The sequence below is a fragment of the Barbus barbus genome (genome assembly GCF_936440315.1).
Source record: "Barbus barbus genome assembly, chromosome: 43".
Classification (NCBI taxonomy): Eukaryota; Metazoa; Chordata; class Actinopteri; order Cypriniformes; family Cyprinidae; genus Barbus; species Barbus barbus.
This window is the reverse complement of record NC_136721.1, coordinates 17,492,492-17,510,384: the sequence shown is the minus strand read 5'-3', so window position 1 is coordinate 17,510,384 and position 17,893 is coordinate 17,492,492. Positions and strand designations below refer to the sequence as shown.

The 17,893-nt window shown below is 37.0% G+C and overlaps 1 protein-coding gene across 1 annotated transcript; it reads right to left on the bottom strand.

The window, feature by feature from the left end:
- Window positions 1-4,380: 4,380 nt before the first annotated feature.
- On the bottom strand, window positions 4,381-17,505 carry LOC306862919 (LIM/homeobox protein Lhx5-like; the record flags this gene model as incomplete). Its single annotated transcript, XM_079406021.1, has 5 exons — window positions 4,381-5,316; window positions 6,597-6,762; window positions 10,131-10,408; window positions 12,505-12,728; window positions 17,333-17,505. 5 exons carry the CDS (start codon window positions 17,503-17,505, stop codon window positions 4,955-4,957), a joined length of 1,203 nt encoding a protein of 400 aa, XP_079262147.1. The 3' UTR covers window positions 4,381-4,954.
- Between the last annotated feature and the right edge of the window lie 388 nt (window positions 17,506-17,893).

Sequence of the window (17,893 nt, the reverse complement as noted above, 5' to 3'; positions counted from 1 at the left end):
TCCAGGTATTTCTCTGCAAGTGTGTGTGTGTAGGTGCATGCACATCTGTGTGTTAGTGGTGTGTGTGCACTAGCTGCTCTGTGTGTGTGTGTGTGTGTTTTATGGTCCTGGCTGATTAAGGTTGGCACTGTTAGGAGTGGGTTTGTGTGTGTAATTAATGATGTGTCTCCTGCTCTCTCCCATGGTAAAGGCTAATAGGATTTCCCAGCCCCAGGCTACAGCGAGGAGAGGCTGGGTGCATGCGGAAGTGTGCAGGAGAGGAGAGGAGAGGAGAGGCAGATTGCGTGAGGTGATAGGAGAGGTGACAACGCAGGAGGTTTGAACAGGTTGAGGTGAGAGGTTACAGAGGATTCTGGATGGTCTGGCCACGCTTGAGGAGAATTTGGGCTGCTGTGGGAAAAGGAGAATGTTAAAACTGTAAAACCTCTGGAGAAAGAAACCGCAAAAAAAAAATGTAATTTGTAATTTAACATTTTATGTATAATGTAGTAGTTTTGAGGGGGTTTTTTTATAGGAAAAGGATATTTATTAAAGTGTTTATATTATTATTTTAATGTATTACAGTATTTAAAAATATTTTGAAAATTAGAAATTTATTTTAGTTTATTTTCAGTCATCATTAAAGTTATATTCAGCTAAAATAGGTAAAATGTAACTAGCAATTTAAACCTTATAATACTGCTATTTTATAATATTTGAAGCAATATTAAAAAAAGAATTAAATTATATATATAATTAGCAAAAAAATTTATAGTATTAAATAATTCAATGTAAACCACTTTAAACTATTTCATATTAATAGTATGTATTATTTTGCATAAATTTATTTATTTTTCGTGTTTCTTTTTTCTACAAAAAGTTATTAAATAATATAATAAAGTATTTTAATGTATTTAAATGTTTACAGATATAATTGCTAGTATAATGCATCATAGTTTATTTTCATTCAGCTTTAAAGTAAGTTACAGCTGAAATAGATCAAATGTAACCAGACACTTTTTAAACCATTTAATATCACTATTGTATATATTATATGCACAGAATAGAAAACAATGTAATAACAACCCTTAAAATAGTTCTACCAAAGAGGTTTATAATGTGCAATTGGGACATTTAGAGCTGAACTAAAAATACTCAAGAACAAATCTAAATGAAATTTTCCATTTGAAAAACCCCCACAATACAATAGTTGATTGACACGTTTGTTTAAAGCACAAACAACTTTTAATTGTTCAATTTCCTCTGCTACATTCAAGTTTGCTCAAATAAAACTGTTCACGATGCTTAAACGTTTGACCTTCGAGTCTGAAATCAAAAACAAAATATAATTAATCTCTAAAGAGAAGAGTAAAGGTGACGAGAACGATAATTAAACCTAGGCTGAAGAGTGCGATAGAGTAAGTAAACCGAAGTGAGGAGGGATGCTGAGAGGCTTTGCAGTGAAAGAGACTTTCTAGGGGGTTCCTATGCTGTGGGGCTGATTGTGTGTCGGATGGAGGGGTTCATTGTGGGATAGCATGGGATGGAGAAACGGGAGGGAGAGAGGTGTGAGAGAACGAGCAGGTGATTTATAACAACAACAGAAGGCTTCTCTCCCCTCCACCACCTCTTCCCTCTCACTGAAGCAAAACAAGGAAATCCATTACAAAAAGGCTCGTGTGATAATGGACTTTGCTGTGTGTGTGTGTGTGCGCAGAACCAAGACATCGGATATATTTGGGTAATAAAAGTGTAAAGATTTTTTCTGAGATATACAAGTGTGCCAAGCTCCGGTTCGTATGTGTATACAGGCACATTTTCAGTCCCCGAGCTCCTTGCCTTTTCGTCCTCACCTCCCTGAGATAAAGACCTCTATTCTACCTCGCCGAATGAGAGATGGTGCTGGCAGGCTCCAGGGAGCAAACAGAGAGAAGGAGGAGAAGTAAATAATAGAGGGATATGGCAGGCAGTAATGGTATGGTGGCACTGAAGACCACGTTCTCCACGGCAGGAGGGGCTGCATGCGGGATCTAGCCCGGCTCAGAGTCTCCCTCTGGGGGAGGAGATGGTGTGGAAGAGCCCGTGCCTGCTCCTCTCACATTACCCCTTATGTTAAAACCAGTCAGGGGGGAAATTGGGGCCTGCGTGGTCCTCCGCAGGCCCACCTGAGCCCACTGAGACAAGGAATGGGGAAGGAGGGGGTACATACAAGACTAAATACATGAGTAATAAGAGTCATAACCTTGAAAACATGTTTGGCATGAAAGCAGATACATGTTTGTTGTTTGAATGTGGTAGCTGTCAACACAGATGTAAGAGAGAGTAGGAAAACTTTGCTGGTAAGTTTGAATGGATTTATAGGAATGACTTAATTGTTTATAATATGTTGTATCTTGACTTTGGAAATACCCATAAAGGGCTCCAAGAATTTATTTAATGGATTTATTAAAAAAAAAATTCTAGACCTAGCAGACCTAGTATCAGTGATTAGTACCTTTTTAAGGGTCTTATTTTTGTTTGTTTTGTTTAGTGGCATTTATTTGTTGATTTGTTTGATAGTTTGTCTTTAGTTATAATGATTTGCTCTAAGATTGTTTTAGTTTATATTTTTCGTTTGTTTGGTTATTTTGTTTGATTTGTTTGGTTGGCTCGAAGATGATTTTAGTTTTTGATTTGTTAGTGAATTCTCTTTTGTTTTGTTTGGTAACTTTGCTTTTTTGTTTGGTGGTCTCTTAAGATTCATTTAGTCCTTTTGTATTTTTGTGACATTCCATTGGTAATTTTTGTTTGGTGGTTTAGTTTTTTCAGTGACTTCGGTAAGTAGTTTTGTTTGGTCAACTTGTTTTAGTTTTTGTTTTTAGTGACTCTTCTGTTGTTTGTTGTATTTGGTGGCTTGTTTTCTATTGACTGATTTTTGTTTGATGGACTATAAGATTGTTTCTGTTGTTATTTGTTTAATTGATTGAAGTCTGTGCTGAAAGACCCTGTAGTAATGAATCTTTTTTAACATTGAATCACTTTTACTGAGAAGTTTGTTTTAAAAAGATTTATATTCTTTGTGGTTATAAAATGCAGATTAATATAATTCTTTTTTTTTTTTTTTTTTTTTTTTTACAAAACTAATATCAGTCTCTTTTTTTTCACTCATTTTATATAATTTGTATTAACAGTTAAAAAACAGATTCAATGAACCCGTACTTTGAGTGCTTATTTGGTTTAGCAAAATGTAACATTTATTTAACATTTGATTAAAAATTTGTTTCAACAGTTAGCAAACAATGGGATGTCTTAAGAAATTAAATTAAATGTAACCCAATTTATATGCTGCCTTTTGAGTACCTTGAATCCTAATGCCAATGTCTAAATTCTAGTGTCAAAACTAGTTCATTACATGCTTACAAAATTATTATGCCCCCTATGTCCAGGTGACATTTGTCTAGACAATTGTTTTTCTTCACTAGCCCATCAGATGGCGCTTGCTTTCAGTCTGGAGGCTGTTCAGGGTGCAGTGGTAAATCACAGATGTTGCCTGTCCCTTCCTTTTGTTTTCCCCCCATTGAGAAGAGAGACCTCAGCTGTTAAAGGAGTTTCTTCATTATGGCTTCAATGTTCTTTTGAAAATCATTTCCATTAAAACATTTTTTTCAAGGCAAGGTACTAAAGCAAAGGTTAAATGAAGTTGAACAACGCACAGGGCCGTCAGGCGTTTCTGTGAGCTTCTCAATGACAGATCACTGTGTAGGCAAAGGCCTCTATGTATAAGATGGGGGGTGGGAAGCGATTTGGGTAAGGCAGATGTCTCCATGTATTGCAGGTGCATATGTTTGTTTTTAAGTATGAATACTGAATTTTAAAAAAAAAGACAAAACAAAAAAATCCATAGTTTTTACTGATTTTGTCGTCTTGTGAAGTGGCAACTTCCTCTTGTGTGATGCCTAATGGTGATGTCATGGAATTTTAATTAATTAAAAAAATGTAATTGTTAAAAAAATAGGGTATTACTGAAAAACTAATTACTGAAACAACCAAAAGTGTATATGTATATCCAGCTTCAGGACCTACTCAATGCTAAGCGTTATTGTCCCAAGGTGTTTTCAAACCCAAAATCATTTACGTCTCATAGTCAGCCTAATGTTTAGTTAGCCTAACTTCTTTGCTTTTTGAGGGTCGTTTTAACCCTGGTAGCTTTAACAGAGATGTAGTTTTTAACGTCAGTTGTTGGATTGCAAATTGTAACTCTTGGGTCAGGGTGACAGTTCTACTTCAACTAAAAATAACTTTTCCCCTCTGAAACATGTTATGATTTTTGATTCAGTGAACCCGAAAGTCAAATTACGTATCAGATATTTGATTAGCACAAAGTGTGTTTTGACAGGCATAGATTCATCAGAACACAGGTATAACTGAGTGTTCATCAAAATGTTTAATGAACCAATTCAGCAGTTAATGAATGAACCAAATATGTTACAAATGGACCAGTTTTAAGACCGAAAAGAAAACAATTTTTTTAATTTGAATAAATTGAGTATGCCTCAGTATCTCAGAAAAGGAAGAAACTAAAGCCAACGAAAGGATGAAAATGATGTTACCCTTAAGTACTAGCTCGCTTCTGACCAAATGTAGTTTGACAGCTTTTACTAATCAGTAAGTCAAAGCAGTAGAAAACCCCTTGGATGAACATCTGCGCTATTGTCGCAATCGTAATATTGAACTCAGGAAACCATATCAACGGAATCAAACCAATGTGATTGGTCAAGATGACCATTGACGATACACATCCTTTGACAGTAGAAACTAAACTGCAAGAGAGGGTCATTTACACGATGTCTTTCCACCTTTCAGGTCCAAATATTGGTTTGTTCTGGTCCATGACCAGCCGATAAACCCTCCCTCAGTAACCTATAGCACTAAGGCAGACCAGTTGGGGTGGAATTCCCTCTTGTGTACATAGCTCAGTCATTCCCATCTTTCTGTCCTACCAAACAGTGTTCTCCCCCATCTCTTGACCAGGATGGGACATGGGGCCGCTGTAATTGTTGTTGGCAAGGAGGAAGGGTGGACTCGGACCCCCTGTGAAGCCTCCCTCACCCTGTGGATTGGGATGGAGAGGTCCGGTCATGCCTGGCTCGGGACTGGGGGTATCTGCATGGGAGATCATGTCCGTGAACCTTTGGTCGTCTGAGGGGTGGTGAGCGGAGACCGGGCCGCCCTCTAGGGCTCCTGAACCCGAGCTGAGGAGGTAAGGGGACTCTACTGGAGACTGCGCTTGTGAAGAAGGGGGTCCGTGAGGGAAGAAATCGTAGCTGACCACTGGCCCGTAGTAGTCGCCTTGGTATTCTGAGGAGAAAAATAGAGCGCAATCAGTAATGCTTCTGATATTTAAAAGAAAAAGTGCTTTTTAGGTTAAGTACACTGAAAAAAAAATTGGTGTAGAATCAGTTCAATTGCTAGCCAATTTCGCAAAGAACTGACAAGTAACACCTGGAGTTAAATGTTAAATTTTAAAGTAGAAAAACTGAAAGAGTATATTCTTGTAAAACCTACTCGAATCTGTTTTGTTTACCATTTTGAAAAATCAGTGTACGTGACATTTAATTAACTCACAATGAGTAATACTTTTATTTGATGCCCAATTTCATGTTTTTCTCATTCTCCAAGACAATGTGTCAGAATATTTTGGCTAAGACCAAAAAAATGTATTAGGAGAATGTAACAGACAATGCTAATGAATGAAAATACTCTAATGGAAGGTGAGGAAAGAGGATAGAAATAAATGTGGAAATTGTAGGAGAGTGCAGAGGCATGTTTCTCTTAATTTTTACTCTCATATTCATCCTCTCGCTCTCTCATACCTTTGCGATTGGCCTATATAATTAGTGCTACAGAAAGTCATTAACATTCCTCCCCAATTCCATTATTTTTTTCCTGCAGTTGTGATACTTTAATGTGCTAATCAATCATCAAAAGACATTTTACTATAAAGAAACGCCACTTGCTCGCTGTGTGATAGATAGGCGAATCACCAATGCCAGACCTCTGGAGATCAGTATGTCTATCTGTTTCCATGTTCTCAAAGCTGGAAATGTATGCTTTTTGAAGGATTTGAAATATGCACTTTTTCAATTAATTGTAGAATGGTTGGTGTCCATATTCTGATTGTATTGCTATGTTCACTCATTACAGAAATGAAAACACAGCTCGCATCTCTGCCAAACACCTGTTAGTATGTCACATACTAGGAGTGTGCATGTACAAATCCAATCAAAGTGACCAAGCTGGAATGTTGCACAACAAGTAGCGCACACAATTTATTGCCTTCAGGGTCTTGTTAATCTGATTTCCCTGCAGAGTTCTCCAATGAACTCCATTGGATGCCTGCGTTATATTTCTTATTTTATGCTCTGATGACATAATCGTAGTTTTTGGATTCTGTCTTAAATCTCTGAGGGTGATACTGAAGCATCTTAATACCAAGAGGAAACTGCTTGTAAGAGTCTTTGTGATTTCAAGGTAAGAGGAAAGCCTTGAAGATGCAGGTTGTATGTGAGAGAGAAAGCTTGTGTTACTGTGTATAAATGTGTGTTTTGACAAAAAGAACATTCTTTGTGTTTATGTACCTCCATAGTAGCTGTATCCTCCGGGGCCCATTATTTCAGGGTCCTCTAGTCTTCCTCCGAGTGGCCTCATTCTGCGTGGTCCCCTGAAGAAAGCGTGTCGTCGAGCACCGAGAGCACTGAGCTGCTTCATTCTGCGTTCTTTAGACCGCCGATTTTGAAACCACACCTACAAGGCAAAGCCACAATTATATACCATGTAATTACAAGACAGAGGTAAGCGAGATGAGATGCACCTCACGTTTATACATTTCACATTACTCTCCAATTTGAAAATGGGTCATTTCCTACACTTTTCCAGGTGACCTGATGGTTTAGATGAGTGGTGTAAGTAATAACACCATAAAAAACCACTAAACAAGATGTTTACTTTCATCGTGACTCGTCTTAGGTTGGTTAAAGAGACTTCGTTTCTTCACAAAAGAAGATTTTGAGGAACAGTTTTTGTCCATACAATGAAAGTAAATGGGGCCCAAACAACTTTGACCCTGTGAATAGACAAAAACATTTTTTTCAAAATATCTTCAAATCCTATAAAGGTTTGGAATGAAATGAAGGTGACTTTTCCTTATTTCATTTCATTTCATTTAATTTCATTTAATTTGCAGGAGAAAAATAATACTCTTAGTGATGTACTAGCAACACCCCTTTTGATTTAAAGGTATTACCATCACATCTGCTTGAAGAAAAACACAAACAACTTAATGAGGGAAATTAACAGCACATATTACTTGAGTGTTCTTCGAAACATTGTAACGTAATTTGAGATGTCATTTTATATATATATATATATATATATATATATATATATATATATATATATATATATATATATATATATATATATATATATATATATATATATATATATATATATATATATAATAATGTGACCAAATTATCTAAATATAATTGATCATAAATGGCTGCCCACTGCTCCGGGTGTGTGTTCACGGTGTGTGTGCACGTTGGATAGGTTAAATGCAGAGCACGAATTCCGAGCATGGGTCACCATACTTGGCAGTATGTCACTTCACTTCACTTTTAATACCAAGAGGATGTATGGAGCAGTATGAAATATTTACTAAAGTTGGCCTCATTATGACCATCAAAATTACACACACTACTGGTATATAGGTGTGTGTATATATGGGTAGTTGACGTATCAATGTGTCCTATGGTTTGACAGAAAAATGTTTAAAAAAAAATCTAACATTGAAGATAACCCTCTCCTCTCTTGTTATTTGTATGTTAAGTTTTTTTTCTAAATTTTTTTTGCTATGTCACACCATAGGACACAGTCCAATTTTTATTTGTCAACTAACCACATACATACATAGATGAACAAATGTTCTCATTTCATGTTTATATTTCAGCTCAACCTATTAATGAAAGAAACTAACACATAATAACTGATCCTGCCCAGCTTGTTAAGTCTTCCGAACTACAATGCAATAGATTCTCAAGATTTGTATTCCTGCGAAAATTAATATGCTGCGACGATTTCACCAGTCCCTCATCTTAGTGCATGCATGCACATAATTTCTGAGACACTGCGGTGCTGACAAGTATCGTTTGATCACGGCGCCGCCAGCTCATTACAAATAGACCTGATATAACAGTGTGTGACAGATGCAATATCAGACTCATCACTGTCAAACATTGTTTCAATCTTTTAGTAAGACCAAGGCAATTTGACACACCACTGTGCTGGTGGAACTCAAATGTAACATTTTAGTCAAAAGAAACACAGCCGTGTGCTTCAACAAACACCGCAAGGGCCGTTTTTCACACTGCTGTCATATTAACTGCTTGTGCAGGAACAAAGAGCAGAGGATGATGTGAAAATGTCTGACATAAGGTGACATTGTTATGCATGATGGTACAATGTAACACATTCATGCCTGAATCTGCATTGCCACTGCATAATGTATGCTAACAACAGTTACTCTGCTCTGGAGGCACAATCCTGCCATGTACGAAAGAGAAAAAGAGAGTGAGAGAGACTATATTAGAGAGACAAAACATGTTCTCTACCTAAAACCACTTAAGCTTTCCTCTCCATGCTCTGCAAAGGCAACACCTACTTATTGAGAACAATCGGCTAACTGTTTGGTACATTTTTATGGAAATGTTTTGCCTCCTCCTGAGTGAGCGTTGCTTAGGGATTACACACACATGCTGCTGAACCGGCATGGCTCCCCGCGCAGAGCGCAATCCACATTTAACACATAACAAATGAACGGGGACGTGTGGCAAAGGCTGTCTCCATTTTGGCTCAGAAACAAAGCACTGAGCCTTGCTGGGATTCAGAGAGGGTTGCGATTACTTGATGATGACAGTGACACGTGAAGATGAGCTGTGTGCTTGAGTTCACAGATATAACCCAGGATAACTTTAGTCATCAGAGATCAAGAATCAAGATCCTTTTGCTTTTTTACTTTTATGTGGACTTCATATAAACATGATGAAAAATCTATGTTAATATGCTCTTTGTATTTTTGCTGAATTTGATAATTTCTTTAGATTTATATTCAAATCGTCCTTGGAATTAATAAATTACTAAATGTTTCAGGGCTAAATACTATGTTTCACTGACAACTGGTGGAAAACTATCATTCTCACTAACGGTGTTGACCTTTACCTGCACTTTACAGCATGGTTGTGTTTGTTAGCCAACACCTTTTCAATTAAACTTCACCTCATCAATTATTTGAGCATTTTAAAAACAAAGTTCTTAAATTTAGTGGAAACCGTTGACTGTAATTGCTGTCAGAACAGATTGTTTCACATTCATATTTTCTCAGCAGGAACTGACAAGCCTATCATGTAGATGACATTATCTTGCTTTTTTTTGATCAGGGCCTACTACCTGATAAAAATCCATTAACAACTTTAATTAACTGCTTTACAACTGTGAAAATTCCAACCAATATTTGCATTTAGTCATAATCTATATGTAGCAGAACACTTCACCACTCTCTCTCTATATATATATATATATATATATATATATATACATATATATATATATATATATATATATACATACACACACAAACGTAAGGCCTGCTATTATTAACTGCTGTACAGTTCCTTCAGATTAACTTCCTGAACAATTTAAATGTTTCCTTTTTTCAATTTATATTTTGTAAGGTTTGTCAGCAGGGCATGATCTTCAAATGTCAACCTTGTCAAACCAAACTTTTGTACAATACAACTGATTAATTAAAACTTTGGAGAAATAGCCTATCAGCATAAAAATTTAATTCTAATAAACGTGACTTATCTATATGACAGTAGTGGTTGTAGGCCTACTCTGTAACTGTGTTAAATTAATAAATAAATGACCAAAAAAAAAAAAAAACACACGTAGCGATAGCCTATCCTATAAACATAGCCTATTTAATATAGTTTGGGGTGAATGGTTGCATTATCTGAACGTTTAAAATCTGAAAGAAATGTAGATATAAAATGGCCTAAATAAAATAACCTAAAATGGCCTAAATAAATGAGTAAATCCAAATGTATGCTTACCTGTATGACTCGCATGTTGAGGCCTGTCTCCTGCGCGAGCTGCTCGCGGATGTGTCGCGTGGGCTTCGGCGTCGCCACGAACGCGGCTTTGAGAGTCTCGAGCTGTTTGGCCTTGATGGTAGTGCGCGGGCCCCGCCGCTTCGTGCACGAGTTTTGCTCCTCGTTCTCGTTGTTGTTAGTGTCCTTATCTGAGGATGTGGAATTGTCCGTCTCCTTCGTGTCGTCCTGGATCGGATCCGGAAGATCGGGCGATAAACTCCGGTCCGTACATGACGACACTGAAGTATGATGAAGGACCAACGAGGAACATATTAGACTCATTGCAAAATAAATTTAGTGTTCACTGTAATATACGATCACCATCCTTTTGAGATAGGCCTAACAATAGAAGCTCTAAGTAATAGCCTAATAAAAATGTGTAGCCTATTGTCACATCTTTCTTATAATGTGTTTTGTGAATATATTAATGGGTGTTAAATAAATAAATATATATTAAATAGGCTACTATAGACACAAATGTACACAGTTCTAAACTAATTTAATTTGATAGGCCTGTACATTTTTTATTTTTTTTTGTATGTAAAAGTTTGAAGCAGGCACATTTAAGCTGAAACTGATTGTGGGTTTCACGCAAGATCATCAAATACTGGGACCTTCTTGCTTTAATATGACGGACACGCATACAAAAAAGAAACAAAGGAGAAAATAAAACCGAGGTCTAAACGTGAATCACTTCTGCAAAATATCGGAGGAATTAAGTCTGGTTGTCTCTTGGGACAGGCTGCTGTGCTTGATAACAGCTTGTCATTGTCTGAGAAGCAGGGATAGACTACAGACGTTTATCTGACAAGAACGCATGGGCTGGGGAGAATGAGTTATGGACACTTCTTCATAGGTGGACAACTGAACCAAAAGAGTCCTCAGCTTGCAATGAAAAATGGGTTGACTGAATCATATTCACGTACATGGACCATCATGACATAATTTTAAAAGGCCTGCCTTCACTTTTACACTAGAATTCTAAAATAAGTTTTTTTTTTTTTTTTTTTTTTTTTTTTTAAAGGCGAGCTACATTTTGATAAAATGTAACTATTTGCATGATCAATTAAAAGCCGGTGAGATCTAGGCTATAGTGGCCTTGGCTGGATTTTATTTTATTATTTTTCTTACAAATCTGCATCTATACAAGTCATTCAAATGAAGATTACTGTAAAAATAGCACCCCACAAATTTCAAAAGACCATTTGCAGCATTTATGAATCTGAGTGTTGTACGTCCCTTTTAAAGCGACTGGACGAAGCACTCAGTCGCTGTTAAATTAATTGGACTAGCACTGACCCACAAGTGGAGGCGATAATGATGTCATCTGTGTGTTGGGAAACAAACAGCCTGAACACTCGTGAGCATCACAGTCACGGGGACGCGCGTAAATAGTGAACCAACACACCTCTGAATCAGGCTAGTCGTTTTCTCTGAATGGATTTTACATTTGAATACAGCTCTGTTAATGTGCGTTTACTGCTTAGAAAGATACGTAGAGCACGTGAGAAAATATATAATGAGTAGACGACAAACAAACTAATTAAAATGTTAAACAATGAAAATGTGCATTGGTTAATTTAAATGAAAAACGAATGTAAATAAAAGGAATAGATTCATTTAAAGAAATCTTAATATCTGGTTTAAAACGTACCAAGTTTAAAAACAATAGAATCGTATGTTTTCGTGTTAGTTAAAAAAACATATAGGATATAGGTATATACCATATAGGTTTTGTTACTTAATAATGTCATATGGTCTAACCATCAAGTAAAAATGTCTAGCCTAAATATTGTTCTTGAACATTTAATCGTTATTTTCAAAAATGTTTCCTCCTTTATTAATTTCGAGAGTTTCATTTAAAAGTTCAAAATTAATGTAATGACCTTGAGACAGTTATGAGGGTCTAAAGGTGTTCTCTCTATTTTATAGATTTCATATCACATGACAACAAAATGGCTTCCTGCATGCTGATTATTCCATATTGTTTTAAAAATAATTGCTTCACTGCTTTTTAAAAATAAATAACAATGATAAACTACTTGAGCCAAACTTATGTTTCAGACCCTATTGGATACTTTTAAAGTTTTTACTTTATGCCACAAAAAATATAAAAATTAATTTCGAAACTGGAATCATGTTAATCAAGTCATTTTAAATTAATTGCCGTTTCAATGTAATTTTGAAATAACTTGGATTCAGACCGCCAAGTCATTGACCCATAATTCACAGAACTGAGTCAGACTCTTTCGGAGAGATGGAAACCATCTCTCTCTGTCTCACACACACACACACACACAGTTCTTAAACGCACAGCTCCAGTCGTCGTGCTCACCTGAGTTTAAATTGACCTCTTTGATAGCGCTCGCGCTCATGTAGTCCTCTTTACACACAAATTTGTTTTCGTCGATGACATAGAGCTCCTCGCCCGTGGACAGCTGTTTGTTGCACACCATGCACGTGAAACAGTTCAGATGGAACACCTTGCTGCGCGCTCTTCTCACGAGGTCGCTGGGCGAAATGCCCTGCAAGCAGCCCGCGCATTTCGTACCAAAACGCCTGCAGAGGGACACAGAGATGAAATACAGAACAATATTTTATATAGGCTATATAAAAAAAGAATAACCGCAACATGTTAAGCCTAATGGTCAACACAAATGTTGCGTCATGGACATTGACGATATTGCACTCCAGTAGCAAGACTACATACTGTGCCAATAATTGTTTATTTTACAGACACTCAAACGGGGACTTTAAAGGACCATACTGAATACTGAAAAGCATTGTGCAATTTATTTTCCATTCCATGTACATCCTGTGTATTGTGTGTGTATTTTGTATAATATGCAATAAGCAAATTGTCAATTCTTTACATCTTGAATGTTATCATATTATGTCACTAAAATTACTGCAATACCGGTGGAGCACGCACACACGATTTCCACTCACTGTCAACTGACAGTGATTTGAAAATGATATTATTATAAAATAATGTAGGCTATAATAATAAAAAATAATAATAATCATTTATATGGACAAATTATATTTGATGTTTATAACGGGCATTAGCATTTTAATAAACCATGCCATAATTCTGAAGGAATTTGGCAGTAGGCAAAACAAATTTAAAAATCAGTGAAATTGTGGGATTAGGCAAAATACCAAAACCTAATTTTAGGTGTTAAACACAAACGCAAGTCTGTTCACCTATAATATTAATATCTTGATGAATGTGAGCTGTCGTTAAAATAAAAATGGAACTACATTTTTTTTATTTCTACAAATACAAAACCTTTTAAGTTTCTTACATTTATCCATTCATCCTGTATGCGAGATAATCCGCCAATTACAGTTTGTTGTTGCTTTTCTGATTTGTTAATCCGCGCCTACAGTTTTTTTCCTCCAAGGGAGAAATAATACAGTTCGTGTAGTTTGTTCAGTTAACCTGTTACCCTGCGCCCCTATTTTTGAGCATTTTGTAAAAAACGATATAACCAAATAAAAATGTCTGTAGCTCTTGAACCCTAAGGTCTATATTTAAAAATCTGGTGTTGTTTGAAACTAGACACTTGATCCTTTGTTACTCTAGAGTCATAATAACTCAAAATTAGTATAGCAATAGAGTAAAACAAGGTAAAATATACATGAAATTGACTCGCGATATGTTTTAATGAAGCTCACTAAGGGAAAAATGGATGAGACTTTCATGCCAAAGGCCTGAAAACACCATAAAGATAAAGCTGAACATCTGACCATGTTTTGATTCAAATTTGAGGATGATACTCCCAAAAATGTAGTTTCTGTAAGCTTTTATTTAAAAAAAATCTAGGCGTCCTTTCAAAAAAGCCATTTGGAGACCCCAAATAGACACTTTGTAAACAAATGTCCAAATGAGTCAAAACTACATAATACATATATGTATATCAATTCAGAACTGCTCTGCCCACCAAAACACACAATAAAAAACTATTTCTGAACAGCATTTGTAGTGCTGACTCATTTAGTCATTTGGTTAGTCTACAAATGGCATTTTTGAAAAAAAACGCCTAAATATTTCCTGAAATAAAATATGAAATAATACATTTTTTATAGGTAAAGACTTACAGAAAGTACATCTTTATGGTATTTCATTTCAAGAAAAGCTTTGGAAAAGTCATTTGGATATTTTATTTCAAGAAAAGTCTAGGAATCCTTTCAAAAATGCTATTTAGAGACTCCATAAGACACTGCATATTACATATGTATATCAATTCAGAACTGCTCTACCAATGAAACCACAAAAAAACACAAAACTATTTCAGAATTTGAACATAACTAAACAGTCTTTATTCTGAACAATTCCAATAATGAAAACAGTGAACCAAAACAGATTTGATCATTTTTGAACTAGTGAAAACACAAAACATGCAAAATACATTGTTTTTACAACATTTGTATTTTTTATTTATTTTATATGGTGAATATTATGAATATTACTATTTTACTAATATAGTAATAGATTACTATTACTAATATTACTAAATAATAAAAAAAAAAAAACTATTTACAGTATTTACAGTGGAGGAAGACGCTCTAGCAGCCACTAAAATGGTTTTTTTTCTGACCATCTGGATTCACCAGACCTCTGAAAAGACAGGGAAGAGTGAGAGAAAAAGAGTGAGAAAGTGTGTAAGCAAAACAAATCAAACTTGCAACACTGTTTACATTTTGTACACACACACACACACACACACGCGCGCACGCACACACACACAATAACCGGGACATACCCACAAACAAACACACCCACCCACCCACACGAACAAAACTCATGTAATCCCCTCATATTATCCCTCTCCGTTGTCATTTTTAGAATCTAAAACAGCTAACATGAAACAAAAGCTGCAAATACATGATAAAGACACATAAACATTCAAGAGGAGGGTGGAGACACTTACGTGCTAATGCTATCCACGCTTCCCAGCGATCTCAGCGCGTATTCGGCTACTAAATTAGCCATTTTTCTCCCCACGTCCTCCAAAACACCACCAAACGCCACAGAAACACTTCTCAAGTCGAAGATCCACGATGGAGAGATTCAGATGTGAGCTTTGGACAACATCTGTTCGCTGATAGCCAGTCTGTGTAGCGCTGCGACGCCATTATGTGTACGCTTCATGCGTAACCCGAGAGCGCACGAAAACACACGGACAATACGCCGAGCTATTCTCTAAACAATCTTACGTAAACTATTCAAACTGTCAATCACTTTAAACGTCCTTGTGGTTGGCTAATACTTCCATCCATCAAAACTGTGCTGGCGAGGCATTGGCTGGGTTCAAACACCCCTATTGTGATGTGTCCGGATTGACACCTCGCTGACCCATTCACGGACGCGCTTACTGTCCCGGGTTATAACAGCTCCTGCGATTGAAGGAGAGAGACGAGGGAGGGCTATTCTTACTCGGAAGAGACGATTCTGCTGGAAATAGATGGCGTTTCAAAGCTGGAATACGAATTATAATCGATATTTATTGGAAAATGGACGCTATCGATACCTATAACTCGAATCGCTTATGTAAACAAAGGAGGATCTATCGTGTTTTCCCCTATTTTTTCGTTGTTTTGGATTAAAAAGTGGATGCATTTTGAAGAGTGGACCCTTCTCTTGAAATGTATGCTGGTGTGTCTTGGAATAGTCTGAGCTGACCAGCGCTATTGGCGATCAAACGTGAGTACTGCGGTTCGCTTTGTTCATTTTAAATGGCCGGTCTTTCAGCATTTCTGTTAACCCTTTCCTCTCTGGTGTATTGATTTCAAAAACAAGCTCACATCGTTAATCTTGAGTGTTTTAGCTTTCAAATGATATATAGTTAATGATAATTGATTGAATATTGTTCTAAAACAAAGGTAATAAAAAGTCCGACCACGCCCGACCACGCCCTTCCGGCCCGCCCGCGGGCCGATGCGGGTTAACAGGTTAATATTTCAATGACAATGAGACGAGAAAGACCAGGTATACAGGCCGGTCTTGGTTACAAGCGCACTGCTCCCTTCTGTTTCTCCCCTCGGGTTTATTTTAATACTAATGTACTAAATCTTCCCCCATTTGTTATGGTATCGAGTCGCTCTCCCGCTTTTCAAATGCATCTCTCCCAGTGAAAGGCCATAACACTACTTACACAACAAATGGACGCATTACGGGTGATTACTGTTTCGCCTCACTAATGGCTCCACATTCAAGCGCAGAGCTGGAAGGGCCCCAGAGAACGTGATGGTCAAGGCCGTTTGGGATAACAATGGCACATATGAAAGCTTAAACACTGGATGACATTAAATGGCTCAGAGAAATGTAAACTAGAAGAAAACCTGACAGAACACATTTAGCGATATTAAAGACTAATATAAGTAAATAAGCTGCCTGTTCTGAGACTACAACAATATCATTACAGGTACGTAACACAAGTGTCTTGAAACCGTTTTGTTTGGGTTCTAATCTTTTAGGAATTTAGTGCATATTTTATTGATGTGTTTTTTTTTATTTTTTTAAAGAAAGGAATTTATGTTTAGGAATTTAGCTAGGCTGCTGTTTAGAACATTTCACGGAGACTCTGTAATTATTTTTAAACGCCCTTTTTATTAATTAGTCCCTGAATTATTATTTTATCTATCAATTTAGAAGTTAACTGGATTTAAATTATATATTTCCTGCATATTAAAAATAAGTCCTATTCGCTGGAATTTTCGTTTATATTTCTGGATAAATGTGAAAAACACAGCAGTCAGTTTTATTTAATATTAGTTATCCAACAAATGGCCTACCAGGGTTCAAATGTGCAAAAAATAACGTGTTTTCGGGTAAAATAAACAATTAGTTCACTAACAGATATTTTTCCCACAGTCATGTGCACAAAGGTCTTCAAGAGGAATTCTCACGCCGAAAGCGTTTGGATACAATAAGCAATGAATTGCTCATCAATCAAAAGCTATTAATGAACGACGGAGGATCAAAGGTTTAACAGTACATTACACATTTTAGGCAGGTTAATCCACAAAATGAGCCTCATCCACATAAGAGGAAAACAAGGGTAGGTAAATCCTACATGACACATTCTTCAAATGAGGATTAGTCCAGAAGATTGACGAGGTGAGGGAGCCCGAATGCAAGCAGCTTCAGATCTTACCTGAAAAAGTCAATTTTGCAATAGAGCTTTCCATCCCTGGAGAAACATTTTTCGGTCAGGTTGCTGTTACACTCGCAGCACTGGACACACTTGGCGTGCCATGCGCGGTCGAGAACGTTCAAGAGGAACCGATCGAGAATGGGCCTCTCGCACCCCGCGCAGTGCACCATCATTCCGCCCTGGAGGGGACCGAGAGCCGACCTTCCCAAACGGGCACCGCGCCTCGGATTGGGGCCACACGAATCGGCGCGGAGCAACGTCTTGGCTTCTTGAAGAGGGAGGCAACAGCAGAGCAAATGTTCCGTCTTGAGAACGTGTCTCCACCACGCCTAGAGGTAAACACTCCGGGCGTGATTGTAATGCATTATACCTGTCGGCATCCAGAAATCCACGGAATCAGAAAATAAATCTATTGGTTGCAGATAATTTGCTAACAAAAAAAGCTTCTCCAAGTTTTCTTCCTGGTTTGGTTTTGTGCTCTTGATCCACCTGCCTATGTCCACACACCTCACCAACACTTTTTGCATCACTCTGTTCCAGTTCGCGGGAGCCTCGCGCATC